Below are 15289 nucleotides of genomic sequence, written 5' to 3' on the forward strand. Positions count from 1 at the left end.
ACCAGAAATGCAAAAGTTATAGCATATCATGGCGTATATGCTATGCAATTTAATGCATACAAAAGTTCTAGCACTGGAATTACAAAAGCATGTTGCACACACAGTCCATTTGTGCCTATGCCATCAAGTTCCTAACTGCAACATTTCTAATGTTTAATATTCAATTTTAGCATTACTCATTTCTCTAGAAAATCATAAATACTTACTATTCTGTTCCTCACCAAGGGCAACCAACGTTTCAAGGACTTTAATTCCTTCCTGGACTGCTAAAAGCTCCAGATTGTTATTTGGGCGGCTCCTTTCCACAGCTTTCAACTTCTCAACCATGATAGGAGCCAATGAATGAATATATGGAGTGGACAGGGCACGATTGGTGTGTTGGAACACAGAAAGCAGAAGCTGGTAACACTTGGCTTGAACCTAATAAAATCAAGAAAAATACATTGTGTCTTCAAAGTTATTTGGTAACTCAGGGAATCTAATAAACTTTGTTATCTCTGATTAAATTAAAAAAAAAAAGACTATTAAATGGGAAGGAAATACACTAAGTAAGAGGAAAGGAGCAACACAGCCCAGCTAATAAAGCAGTATTAGCCCAGTGTTCAATAAAAGGAAGGACAATTAGAAAGAACATGCAGGTACTAAGTAGCAGTAACAATATAAACTCTGAGAAAATAAAGGCATAGTTAATGTCACACAAGTCAGTCACACCAGTTCACAGTGAACTGCATCTTTAGGTCTCAGAACTACCAGCTCTAGTAATAGCCTAATCTTCAAAATCATGATATGCTATTCAAATTCCAGAAGGGCAACACAGCCCATAAAAACGACTTAAAACAAAGTGATCTTATTGTTCTAATATAAGCCAAGGCTGTAGCCAAAAGTGTCGGACTTTTCCATCCTCGCTTCTCATTCTTTATTTTGTGCTGGTAGTAGCCTAGAACTGTATGTGTAGCCATACTATGACCTGATCACAGAATGCTCTCCTTGTCATCCTTCTATTTTATTTTTTTCCTCCTCCCTCTCTGCGGAAAGCAGAGATTATTAAAACCAAGGTTTGGGAAAATGACTCACTGATGATCTTGTTCAGATGAATTTATGAATGCATTTTTGGGGTATACAAAGATCTTCCTCCAAAATCCCCCACAAATAACCCAGAATTTTTGACTTTTCAAAAGTCAAGTGAAGCCTCACAACAAACATGAGGATAAAACATTGCACGTGTTTTCTAACTGTACTCAAGTCCAAACAGGATGAGTTATGGAGCACATGCTGAACAGAAATGTTCTAGAGGAGCTACTACTGAACAAAATGATCTGTGAGGAGATCCAGGGATTACTGGAAACACAGATATATAAATAAAAATATTGAATAAAAGTCATAGATTATAAAAACTACTGGTAAGAAAATATGAGTTATGCAGCTCATATTACTGTTAATTCAATAGTATACAGCTGCAGGTTTTCTATACAATTCAATCTTTAAGCTCTGAAGTAATAACACGTCTCATATCATTTGTATGCTTTGAAACAGAGCTCCATAGAAGTACATTTTCCTTAATGCCTTACTCATCATCATCTTTGACCTTTTCAACAAATTTTACCTCTATCTCTTCATACTGTTACAAATAATTCTCTTCCCTTTCTGTCTTTCTTTAAACTTCATTCCTTATTAGCTGTTAAAGATGATTAGATTAACCTCTGAAAGAAGGAGTGAAAGTAGTTTCTTAAATGTAGCCATATTTCAGAAGAGTTTTATGACTGCATCTGACAGCAGAATTTCATCCAAGCATTTTTCCTTTGATCTGTGTCTTTGGACTATAATGCATTCACGGAAGTCTACAAAAACTCCTAAGAGGTAAAATCAGAGCTTCTTCAAATCCTAAGAGTCACACTCTGATGTAAAACTCGCCCAACAGCTTTAAAACACTTGGGTCTCTCGACTGAGTTATCTTGTTGGAACAAAAGGGAATTTTGAGCTCACCAGACTTCTGGTTATTACTATACATGATATTTGAACTTTTCATGTGGTAGTAGTTTTAAAAATACTCCTGTATTTCTTTTAAGGCACCAGCAGTTTCTTTGGAAGAGTCTTCTCCTTAATCAATTCAATGCACTTAGTATAATCACAATCATGCTTTTATTACAAACAAGTGTCTCATTACTGACTGCAACAAGAAATATTTTACATTTTAAAAGCCAGAATGAACACACAAGTTTTACAGAGTATTTGCTCTGCACATTAGTGAGAAGAGACTGGACACCATCTGGCTGCTCTCCAAATTTGCTCTGTGTGTTACAAAAATAGTGGTAAGTTCCAGCTGATGGGCAGCTTTCCAGCAGGGTAGTGGGCAACAATGTACTTCTCTCTCACTGTTCATGTGTTTATACACAGCTGAGAGAGAGTACGACATAAAAGTTTCACTTAATACAACTGACATTTCCATTTACACAATAAAATTATAACTAGCTTTCCATCCAGAGTCAGGCTTCAGAATCAACTGAATTTTATGTTCACGCTGGAAAACACTGCGCTGCTATTGATAATTGTCGGTCTAAACAGGATTTTAAATGCCTCACTGTGAGCCTAAGCACATCTGCATTTTTTGCATGTTTTTCTTCTCAGGAATCCCTGCAGTGTTTGCTTGTGGAAATAGAACAGATTTTTCTCCTTAGCTCCCACCTGCAGATTTGTATACCCATTCAAACTGATACATACATGGCTGGAAAAATTAAGCTTAACTACCCATACAGTGCATTAGGGTGCTTGAATCAAGTCAGTCTACAACTTTTTTAACTTTCCCCTTCAATGGTAAAATAATTCAGGAGGCATTTCACAAAGGCAAGCCAAAGGGCAGAAGTGAAATCATGAACCAAATGAATCATAATCTGTAGACATTCTGATGGCGGCCACAAAATTGTATTTTTGCTCACAAACTGAGTTTTATATGAACATGCAAAATAAGCACAGGTTTTGCACAAACAAATACAAAATTGATCAGAAATGCGGGCTGTAATTTTATATGTGGAAAAAATGGGTTAGTTTGTATTATAAAAGATCAACACTAATCTAAAAATGTCACTCCGCTATGGTAACCAACTTTTCCATCGATAAAACGTCATATACCAGAGACAAAAAGCTGAAGTCAAGAAGCTATCTAGAAGCACTAAGTTTGGGCTATTTTTCTCATTAATTTCAATAATGCATTGTTGAAAATTCTAGTTATCTTGACAGCAGTACCTGTCCCTGATGTAAATACATCACAAAACATTCAGGAAATGTGTTAAATATATCACAATTAGTTTCTGCTGGCTGCATATCATTCACATTCCTATAACATGATCTTACCCAAGGATCAGAAGAATTCAATGCACTTCTAAATCTGTTCATACATCCATTTTGTAAAGACTGCACTCCAATTATTTCAGTGCTTGCTGACCAGAGGAAGAGAGCAATAGCTGTAAGTATGCTTATTTCATCAAGAATAGGTTTAGAGGCTTCTGAAAAACAAAAGCAAAAATGCTGTTAGTTTATGCCAAAAAGGCTTTAGCATTTATTTCATAAAAGCCAGTGAACACAGATAAAATTCACAAAGAGGAAATATATGTATTTGAAATTATTTGCAACTGCATATGCATTTACTTATTATGGTATCTTTACTGACTGTGACTGACAAAAATCTGAGTAACTCTATTCTAACAGTTGTTTTAATAAAATAAATCAATCTTTCTGAAACTTGAGTATCAAGGAAAACATCACCACCTACACTTGGTCAGACCAAGTCATTTTTTTTGTTTTCAGTGTGCAAACAAGAGGAAAAAAGATATTTTTAGATCCTTTCCCCATTAAAGGTCTACTTCACTTTTTAAAATTATTATCTTCAGCTGATACAGCAGAGTAAGAAATAGATATCCAGCATGGCAAGAACTTTTACTTAACGTGAGGTTTCACAGAACAGATTAGTTGATCTGACAGCCAACTGTCACCAACAGGAACAGTACTACTTTAACCTTTTCTGCTTTTCAAATAGCCTGTATTTGGCATTGTCATAATTTTTTCTCCTTGCATAAGCTCTGTCTTGACAGATCTCATTCATGAATTCACAACAGGAACAAAAATATGTATATATCAACTATTATAATATATATAAAAAGCACTATTCTGCTGGTCTGGTTTGCCACATTGGTTCTGCTCTCCCCTGAGAGGCACAATATATAAAGTTGGCAAAAAAGAAAAACAGCATGACTGCCCTTTACAGATGTCAGCTAGTCACTCAACTGGCTTAGCCATAATGTGAAACCTCACTTCAAAAAACTAACCAAGCATTTTAGGTAAAATTTTTTCTTACGTTATTAAAATTATTTTAAATTTACATTGTTTAAATTTTATTGAATGATGAGGTTTGAAATTGAATGCAGTGGACCTTGCTTAGATTTTTGTGTGTGTGATCTATCACACTTCACAGAAGACTGGAAAGGAAAACATGCACTCTTGCAATGAACCAAGAAAAATTTCTGATGCCTGCAAAAAGGTCTCCAGCCTGTGATTTTTCTGGAAAGAGGGCCTGTGAAATCTCTACAGTAACTAAAGGCTGGAAAACAAGATCTGATGTGACAAATCAAATTAGAAGTTTGGCTTGGTTAACACAAACCTAGGGATCCCCTCACTTTGGACATTTCAGAATCATTTGCAATTACCTCCTCATTCCCCATCTGTCACATGAGTAACTCCATTCAAGCCTCTCTTCACCTCTACAAATGGCTCCTTGGCAATGTAATGGGATGTTTTTATCGCTGACTACCACTATGCAAATGGCAAATCTTTGTGTCTCTCTTCTGCTAACTATGCAGCTAAGACTGTACATCTTTTTCACTTTTTGAAGGGCAAGGCAAAGCATGTCTGTGAACCATAAGAAGTGGTCTGCAGTTCTCTGAAGAGACAGTAACCATTGTGCTGGCGAGTAACAGGGATTTTTTGGCCAGGATTCCTTTCTCACCAAAGAAAGCTTTTAACAGTGTTGTGAGTATCCTACTCCAGTATGAACCTTTCCACAATTATCTGTGGCTGTCTTCCCTTCACTTTAACACTGACTGTCATTCAGACTAAATGACTTGTGCCAGCATAAAACCTGAGAGGCTGATGCCACATGCATTGCAAAAGGGAAGACTTCTAACTGGAGGTTATGATCAACACTGTTAAAGAAAACAGACCAAACAAGGACAAATCTGAGGTGACAACTCCTGAGATTTAACTACTTTGTTAAAGCCAATGCTGTGCTTTTCTTCAGTAAAATCTGTTAAGCAACTGAGGAGTTTTGTTCATTCAGGTCTTCCATTAAGTTATAGGCTGATACCATACTTGCATTTTCATTACAGAAAATTAATTTTTCTTGAATTTTAACTCCTGCACTGCGAAACCACTTACCATGCTGAGAGTCTTCCAAGATAGATGCCAGAGTGCTGCGGATAAGACCTGTCCATTGTTTCTGAGTTTCATCAGTCTTGACTGTTGGAAGAGTAACAATAGTTTTTATCCCTTGAAGAGCTGCAGTGACTGGAGGTGGGACCTGATTATCTGCTGACTTTACTGCTGTTTCTTTCAATACCCTTGTTATCAGAAATAGGATAGTGGGTAAGACTGTCATACACCCTAAAAAAAAGAAAAAAAAAAGATAAAATAGAATTTTTAAAGTGTGGTAGATAACCTCTTTGTTTTTCCCAGTATGGGTTGGAGATACATATGGTTGGAGACAAAGGAGATGAGATAAACTACAATTCAGGTAACAAGTGATATGTGTCCTTCAACATTTTTTCACCAAATTCATTCATCAGTGCTACTGAAATGCATCATAACACAAGTCACACAAGCCAACAAGTGAAATTCTGTGGTCAGCTCAGGAATGATGTTTAGCTATTAAAGCTTTGTCCTATCATAACATGTGATACATGGTATGTCATCCAGATTGCTAAGCACCTTAGAAGGATCTACATATCACTAGGGTCTTATAAACAGCAACAATAACAGATCTGCAAACAAGTATCCAAACTAAGTTACTGCACTTTCCAAGTAAGGTGGTGTGTGGAACAAATTCCAGAAGCAAGTAAGGAATTTGTTTTGGTGTCTCAAATCATGGACAAAGGCTGTAGGTGTTTCAATAACACATGCAGACTTTAAGCCCCTACAAAAGAAGAGTGCTGTTGGGTTTGGGCATGAAAAATCAATCTACAGATCACTTCAGACAGTCAAGCTTCTTTCCATATCTCTTCTATGCTTCATTTTCCCACATCTGTGGAAACACAAATCCTGCCATTTTCCTGCTTCTGGGAATGCTATGAGGATGACAGGAAGGGGCTGCTCTTTAAACTAACAGTAGTTTCTGAGCTACTTGCAATGGCCACTTGCCAAATACTGGGAGAATACTGGGAGTAACACCTTCATTCCAGACAACATAGAAGTAATATTGTTATTGTTTTTGCCCACCCTCTTTCCCATCACCTTCTCAAAAAAAAATATTAAAAAAAAAACAAAAATCAGGCATCAAATAAAAACAGGGCATGACTCCAATTCAAAATCTGTTGTTCCTTAAAGAAGTGCAAGACACAAATTCACAAATTTCTGTTTCAAGACAGGCCATATTGTCTTTTGAACATAACTTTCTCCAAATATGTTATTTGCAGAGCACCTCATTAGGGAACTAACTTTAAAATGTCTTATCTATATGGCTACGTGAAACTTCCCAAAGATTCTTGAGACAACAGTCAAACAATTTGCTCTCCAAAAAGCAAAAGTCAAAGAGCACAGCTTTCCATGTAATTGTGTCCTTTACCCATGAACTTCCCTCAGTGCAATTATCCCAGCTTACACACATCCTTTGTGACAGTCTTCCTGGGCAGAAGAAAGCTCCATTTAGTTTACAATCATATTGGGAATGACTGACAGCCAATGGCTGCAAGCCCAAGTGCACCACAGATGAATTGTGCTGTTTTTCCCTCAGTAGGATTGTCTTTTCTTACAGCTGCTGCTTTTCATGAACTTTTCAGGAATTTAATTATCTCCAGAATGTCTGTGCTCTTTAATAATATGATTAAAAATTGCCCAAAGTGTTTCAAATGCATGAAAAAAGGGGAAAAAAACCAACAATGACATCAGATTGGTACAGAGATCATTTCCTCAGTAAATGTGTAGCACACATGCAAACTTAAAATCAAATTTCCTTCATGTTGCTCACTGTAAAAACCTGAATTTTTATTTAATTACCTAAATATTATTAATAGATGGCTCTTAAAGCATTCATATGAATATATTTACAGCTTGTTTTTAGCATCATATATTCACTGTGCTACCACTCACACACATTCTGTTACAATGCCTTACCTGCTGGAGAACACAGGGAAGGCAGGTCAGACAGAATATTAACGGTGGCAGCCACAAGACGAGCACTTTCCTCAGAGAGGTGGGATTTGGCAGCAATGTGACTTGGAGAATCTGACACTTTTGAACTCAGACGGGGCATGTGTCGTACTAGGATGAACATGAGCAATTCCATGGCTGCAAAGACTAGAGATTTTCCAGGCACAAGACCACCGCTCTCACCTCCCTCTCCTAAAGCAAGTGGATTTTCTTTTTCTTCATTATCATCTTCATCTGAAAAATGAAAGAAATGTCTGAGGAGACAGTTAACATGCCATTCCAAAGACTATGTGACACACTCTTCACAAGTTAAAGTTAAAATCAAGAGTTAAAAATCAAGAAGAAAAGGTTGCTTTACAGTAAGATAAGACAAACATGGCTCATGTCAGATTAATTTTCGTTAGAATGACTTAAAGGGGTTTAAAATGCCTTAGAAGTATTGTGATTGCAACAATACTTAATAAAAATCATTCTGGAACTAGAAAATAAATGTAGTCTTGCACAAAATAAAACTACAGCTAATTATCTTGCTTCTCTTAAAAATGATCATAAAATTAACAATGACCAATGACAAATAAATAGCCAGGACAATCTTTTTTAATTTAATAGCTATTAATTTAATGTTCCAACCTGACAAAATCTTATTCTAGCCTAAACTGATTATGAAATAAGAGAATAGAAAAGCACTGTAGGATTCTAAGTTCATTATCTGAGTGTATTCAGTTCAAAAAGTCTCTCTTTTGATGGCAGCTTGACCAGCTGCAGTCTTTCCTTCTTCCATTAAACAGCAACAGAGATTCAGTAAGCTGGCCTGAACTACCCCTATAGAGCTCCTACGAATTTAAATGATTGCTACTGTTATCACATTCATCAATCTGAAAAAAGCAGCTTACTGGGCTGACAGTAAACAATTCCATTAATTCATATGAAGGAACAGAGCCTGCATTTTCAGTTGTGCTGGTTCCTCAAGTTCCAGCAAAATTTTCTCCCTTTTTTTACATAGAAAAGGGGCAAAAGCTACCAGTTGGTTTTTGTGGTTTTTTTTTTTCATCAACAGTACATTGTACCAGATTAAGATAGTAATTTTCCTTAATAAGAGAATATTCACTGGGGTTTACTTCACTTCTTTCAGGTAACTGAAAATCTGGCAGACCTACCCAACTTAACCAGGTATCAATGAACTATTTCCCAGGTTGCACTTGGAAACTAATCTACCTAGCAAAGATGGAAACAGTATATCTAATATGAGATTTCTAAAGAAATGGCAAAGGGATGATTGAACAGGGACACTCTCTCTTAAAAGGAAGAGGTCATTAAAAGTACCTCAGAAAGTAGTTTTTAGACTGCTGGTCAAGTTTTGAATATCTCCAAGCATTGAGATACCACATCCCTGGGCCACCTGCTCTTCTGCTTCACCACTCCCACAGTGACTAATTTTTTCCTTGTATCCCATCTAGATTTCCACCGCTGCAGTTTGTGTCCATTGCCTCTTGTCCTTCCACCACATGCCTTTCAGAACTGTCTGGACTGGCCTTGTCTTTAAATCCCCTCTAAGAAGGGGGATTGCTATTCTATCCCATATTAACCCTCTCTTCTGCAGACTAAGCAAGTTCAGCTCTCTCAGCCTCTCCTCATGGGTCACACACTTCTCCCTCCCTAAGCAGCTAAGTGGACTTCCATTGAATTTCCTTCATGTTTGTCAATATCTGTCTTACTCAGGATGAGGAGGAAGGGCAAAGAAAACTAGACACTGCTCCAGTGTCTAGTGCTTCATAATCATATCCTTAATCCACTGGTCATGCTTTTCTAACACAGCCCAATAACACAGTTGTCAGTATTGCATAGGTTTCACACCAGAGATTTACACACACAGCTCCTCACCTGGCAAATCTGCTATCCAATCTGTCAGCCCACAAGCACATTCCATCCCAAATGTAGGATTTTGCATTTTTCTTTGCTGAAGTTCAGCAGGTTCTCAGACCTGCAGTTTAAAATTCCCCTTAAAGGCAGCACCACCCTCCTGCACACCCACCACTGCCCAGTTTGGTATCATCCACAAATTTGCTGAGGGTACTTTCTCTCCTACCTGTCCTATATGCTTAACAGTAGCAGGCCCAATACTTGATCTCTAAAGAACACCAGTTGCAACCAGCTGCCAGTCAGACTTGAACCACTAAACTCCATTCAAGTGCAGCAATTCAACAAATTATTCTCCTACTTTTCAGTCCACATCACCCCAACTTGACAGTGATATTGTAGAGTACTGTGTCAAAAGCTTTGCAGAAGTCTAAGTAAACAATATTCACCACTCCACCTTCAAAGCCAGTTATTTCATCACAGAGGGTGATGAGACATTAATTGCCCTCTTTAAGTCTGCGCTATTCCAAATCACATTCTTCCACCTGATGTACTAAGAAGTGGTTTCAAAAGAAATTTACTCAAAAACCTTTCAACAAGCACAGCAGGCTTACTGGCAAGTTCACTCAAACCCCACCTCACGTCTTACTCAAACTTAGTCACAGCATCTCATTTTTGCCATTCATTAAGAAGCTTTTTTGAGCACCACAGCTTTTCAAAGATGACTGCAACAAACTGAGCATGTCATCAGCCAGCTCCCTCAGATGCATCACATCTGGTTCCAGGGATGACTGGCTTTTCCGTGAGCAGTCCCTAACTGGATGCTCACCTGCTGTAGCTAGCACTGCTCTCCCTAGGCTTGCTCATTAGACACAGACAGAGGAGGAGTAAGCAAAGAAGATAATAGTGCCTTAGTTTCTCCTCTAGTGTGTTTTGTCATTAGATCACCCAATCCAATGGACCCAGCAGTTCCAAGTTTTCTCTGCTGCAAATGTATCTATGAAAGTTGTTCTTGTCACACTGGACATTCATCATCAGTCTCAGCTCCACCTAAACTGTGCTTTCCCAGTTCCACTCCTCCATACCCAAGGAAGACTTCAGTAGTCTTCCTTGGCAGCTTGCCCCCATTTCCAACATCCATGCACTTCCATGTCACATTTGAGTTCAGTCAGAAGTTTGTGTTCAGCCAAATCAGCCTCCTGCCATGATCATTTATTTTGTCACCAAAGATGAACACCTCTTTCTTTTGCCCTTCAGGAAAGCTTACCACAAGATTTCATCTATAAGATCTCATCTACAAGCTCTCTGAACAAACCAGAGCTTGCCAAGTCAGGCCAAAGCTTTTGCTCTGCTACTCATTTTCTTTCTTTCCCTTGAAATTATGATCTCCACTATCCCTTAGCTGGTACAACCAGAACTACCATTAACCTTGGTAACCATTTCTTCTGTAGAAGTGCAGAGCAAATCCACTGAGCCCCACCCTTATCTGGACTGTCCAGCATCTGGACTGAAGAAGTCTGTAGTTCGTACACTTCTGAGTGTTAGCCTCCAGCAGTGTCACCCTTCCAGCACATGACTGGATGGTAAAAGCCTTTCATGAGACTCCCATAGCTTGACTGGAATGCTTCTTTGGGGTTGTTTAACATGGCTTCATTCACCTCCCCTTCTTGATCAGGCAGCCTGTGGCTCCTGACCAGTATCACCCTTCACTTCTTTTCAGTGTTATCAGTTCTGATCAAAGTAGGACAGCTGGCTCCTCTCCTCTTGCCAGATCTCCTCAGTGTTCTCCAACTGGGTATCTGGAGATAGAGCCTTTTGTTGCTGGTAGTTACAGTATTGCAGCTGCCACCTTCATGCAAGTGTCATCCTCCAGGGCCATATTCCAGCATAGTCTATGGCTGTCTCTCCATCTGAGAAACATGGGACTTCAGCTCCTGCACGTGCAAGACCTCTGAAGAACATTTGATTCCTCTATTTACCTTTCCTGACAACACAGAACCTGCTCACCTTCACAAGCCTTTCCTTCATGTCTCACAGGTGAGACCAATGTTACTTCCAGCTGTGGCTGCACAGACATGCCTCTGGATCACAGGCACATCAGCATTTTCACCAGAATTTCAAATCTGGTCATTAGACCTCTGATGTAGCAGAGGTGATTGTTCCTCAGTCAGCAGACTGTTGTTGTATGTCACTGCTGCCATTATGCTGACTCCAGCAGTCCTGTACAGTCTTGAGCAGCACTTCTGGGCAGCAGGAGCATGCCTTTCCATGCCAACTGCCTTGCTCCTGTTGCACACCCTGTTCCCAGAGATCCTGGTAGCTGACACACCCTGAGTGCCCTGAGTAAGTGAAGTAAGCACCCAGGTGCAAGTCTGCTCCACTTCCTGGCAAGATCTCCTGGGCAGGCAACTTTCCATACTGGTTTCAGGAGCAGTTCACTCACCTCGTGAATGTCAGTTGTGCCAGGGACACATCACAATGTCCTCTACTGGTGGCTAAATCATTAAATTTCAGAAAAAAGGTAAATGAAATGCTAAGGAAGCAGTCAGTAGAGAAACATTAAGGAAACTGAGCAAGGTATTAATAAGGGGTGTGCTGGGTATAACTTGCACCACTCTTACTTCAGAAAAATGAATGAAAATCATGACATGAAATGAGAACAATCACAGGAAGAAAAAATACAGCCTATAAGAGTTAAGAAGTTAGCAGGTAATCATGAACACAATCAAAATTATCTGTAAAATACACAGCATTTTCCTTGTCAGTGTAACCATACTCTAATGCAACTGAGTTCCTTTCCCAGTATGAAAACTTGTTGCTTATTTACTCTGCAAAGCAAGCCGTGTTTACAGAATCTTACTTAGCGTGTTCCTTTTTTCCTGCAAATAATCTTGAGCTGCTCTTACTATCTGCTGGACAACTCCTGTAACCAGTAGCTGGACTGAAGGAGGATCCCAGGTCAGGAGGAGTCGGTGAAGCACACTCAAGAGTTCAACACCAAGGAGCTGCAGTGAAACAAAATACACAGAAAAAATATTAATTAGGACTAAACCATTCCTAATTGTAATGTCACTTCCTTATGATGAACAAATACTTTTCTCATAAAAAAAATAATTACAGCTCTCGTAATCATCATAGATGAAAGACCAAGACCTGGAAAAAGCTGATTGTTACAACATGCTCATACATTACCTGATCCTCTGCAATATGGATCCTGGCACAAGGGGAATCCAATAAAGTATGTAGTGCTTGTAAGCAAGATGTAACATGCTCTATGGGCTCTTCAGGTCTTGGGGAACACAGAAACTGTATACTAACACCTGAAAACAGCAATAGTTAAAAAGAATGTTCATATCATCATAAAATCAAGGTTTCTTTTAAAATTTTTTATAAGTATAGCAAGTTCTTAAAAACTTTAGAAAGACAGCTATATTTCTCAATTCTTACTTCTTTCAATTGAAAGAGACTGTATGCAGAAGAATTGTATTTACTTCCTCTTCTGCATCATGTCTTCCTCAAAATTTGGCAGGATAAATAATACACAGTGAAAACAATCAATTTAAGATTACTGAACAGAAATCCATACTTTGTTCTCAAGATCTGTAAATCAGACATATGAATCCTTCAGTTGTAAATTTAGTTTCATTTTCTTGAACTCCTTTAAATGTAAAGACAACCAAAATGAAGTTAAGCTCAAAAAATCATGCAATATTCATCTTCTACATAGGGCACTTAATTCCAGATTTAAATGTCTGTATCTCAGCAAACTTCTGGCATTCCTCAGAATAACAGATTACATCCACCTCTTAACGCTGTTAGGTAACAACAAAGAGAAACAGTGAATGCTACTCACAGATGCAAAAACTGATGCAAAAGCTATTCCACATGATTTGCCAAATATCAGTCTCTACTAAGCAGTGTTTTATAGGGGTGTGTATTTTAATTAACCTCTCAGCTTTTGCATCTTTGAAGCATAACATTTTGTATCATCTGCATTATACTACAGTGTTGAACAGTTCCTACTCATTTTGTTCAATTACATAAATCATAACAGTCACACTGACTACTCTATCAAAGCTACAAAGAACACAGAAGGCAGAGAGATAAAAGGGAGGATGAGACAGAAATTTTCAAAACATTACTGTCCAGACATGTAATGAAATTTTAAACTTCACGGCTTTCAAGCAAAGTATCTTTTCTCATTTTCATAGTGTTTCATACCATAACATGCTGCTACTGAATTCTAAACGTGTAACTCTTACCCAAAATTAAGTGCATTCGATCTTTGTTTATCTCTGGCAAAGATTTAGTGGTAGGTGGAGTTCCAGGTGTCTGGTTTAGCATAATGGATGTAGCACGTTTCTGAGAGCTGGGCACTGCTGCAGCAGTCTCTTCTGTTGACTCTGACATGTTAAATCCTGTACTGTTTAGCCAAAGTGCCACTGCATGCAGTATGGGAGCCCAAGAGTTTCGGTAATGCAGTCTAGCTGTGTCTATTGTTTCAGGAGTGTAAAATGCTCCTCCTGTTCAATTAACAAAGCAAAGGTAAATTCTAAAGTTCTCTGCAAGTAACAGATAAAAAAGTATACACTCTGACTTTATTGAAAATATTTATTTCAGGTATGCTTGATCACAAACATAATCAGATGTGATCCTTGTTAGTGGCAGTACCTTCCAATTCTCCTTGTGTAGTAGCAATATTAGTACATCTCATGAGAAAGTGCACTGGCCTCAATAAAGCAGCAAGCAGAGAACAAGAAAGGCAGGCCCAGTCATCAGGTCTTGCAGCATTTTTCATATAAAGCATTCATTCTTAATTCAATGTAATACTGTAAAACAGTGTCTGCTCTGATCTAAGGGGCTATGCTTTTTATACAACCAAGATCTTTTTGCATTTGATAGGTGAAGAAGTGAAGTGAGGTGAAGAAGTACTTTTAATTCCACAAAGACATGATTTTAATGATCTCAATGATTTAAATAAAGAGTATACCCATTGCAAATTGAAGGAAAAAAGAAATTCAAAGTTAGAAAACATTGCTATTACATTCTCAGGCAGAAATTTATCACTTGCATAAAAAACATGCATACCAAATAATTTATAGAAAAATTCTGAATGTCCAGCTACAGTTTTCTTTCTGTTTTGCAGAACCCAACAAGAAATTTCAGTGCATACCATCTGGTGGAAGCTGGGTAGCAAATTCAGCTGGTAAAGTTAAAAGAGCGTAATCTTTCAGCACAGCCAACCAGAGACGGCTCAGTGCTGGCAGTTCAGGTTGTACAAGCGTTATCAAACTGTCTGGTGGCAACTCATCCACGGTACCAAAATCATCCTCATCCTCCTCTGTGCTCTTTGAAACACGCTTTGGTTTGGTTTCTGCTTCTTTCTTAATTTTCATGGCAACAACATACACCTAGAAGTAAAACATGTCAAAGTCCGTGCAGTGAGATTCTAAGAAGAAAGGAAAGCAGCAGCCTTTCCCATGTAAATGTAACAGATTCCACACAGATAAAATTCACCAGAAAACAACTGGATAAAACAGATTTTCAATACAACTCCATATTATTTAAATCCTTTCTTTTATTTCTACCAGTATATATATAATGCTTAGGTTCATAAATGGAACTTTCCTAAAACAGTCTGGCCACACACTTTCTTCCTACAAGTGTGTCAATTATAAATACTTGACAGTGTTAACTAACTGCAATATTTTCCCAGAATATATTTTAAGGTTGTTTGATTTTTAGGGTGTTTTGTTTTCTTGTTTGTAGGGTTTTTTTTCAAGTTTAAGAGCAGCAAGATGGGAAGAAATTCAAAATCTGACAGGGTATGAGTGCATATTTTTTATGCAGAAAAGTGCAGCAAAACAAAGAACAATCAAGCTTCAATGTAAATATGGCTCGAAAGAATGGCAGAGAAAGATACTGAGTTTAAAATATCCCAGGACTAGAACTGCAAGAGGTTAGGAGGAAGGCATGTACAGGCAGTATGAAGTGTGAGGCTGCTATTACACCATAAAATGTT

General features: G+C 38.2%; 1 protein-coding gene across 3 annotated transcripts in view; it reads right to left on the reverse strand.

Annotated features, from left to right (window-relative positions):
• Positions 1-15289, reverse strand: part of HEATR5B (HEAT repeat containing 5B) — a 53510-nt gene that overhangs the window by 2358 nt on the left and 35863 nt on the right. For 2 of the 3 annotated variants that reach the window (XM_041715265.2, XM_041715263.2), the window contains exons 28-35: positions 14441-14678; positions 13530-13790; positions 12460-12587; positions 12128-12272; positions 7375-7644; positions 5425-5649; positions 3349-3500; positions 207-420 (exon numbers count right to left, since the gene is read on the reverse strand). In XM_041715265.2, the coding sequence (XP_041571199.2) occupies positions 207-420; positions 3349-3500; positions 5425-5649; positions 7375-7644; positions 12128-12272; positions 12460-12587; positions 13530-13790; positions 14441-14678 (1633 nt within the window). The remainder of the gene's footprint in view (positions 1-206; positions 421-3348; positions 3501-5424; positions 5650-7374; positions 7645-12127; positions 12273-12459; positions 12588-13529; positions 13791-14440; positions 14679-15289) is intronic. The other variant, XM_072927192.1, reaches the window with a different exon arrangement.

The sequence above is a fragment of the Taeniopygia guttata genome, chromosome 3, assembly GCF_048771995.1.
Source record: "Taeniopygia guttata chromosome 3, bTaeGut7.mat, whole genome shotgun sequence".
NCBI lineage: Eukaryota > Metazoa > Chordata > Aves > Passeriformes > Estrildidae > Taeniopygia > Taeniopygia guttata.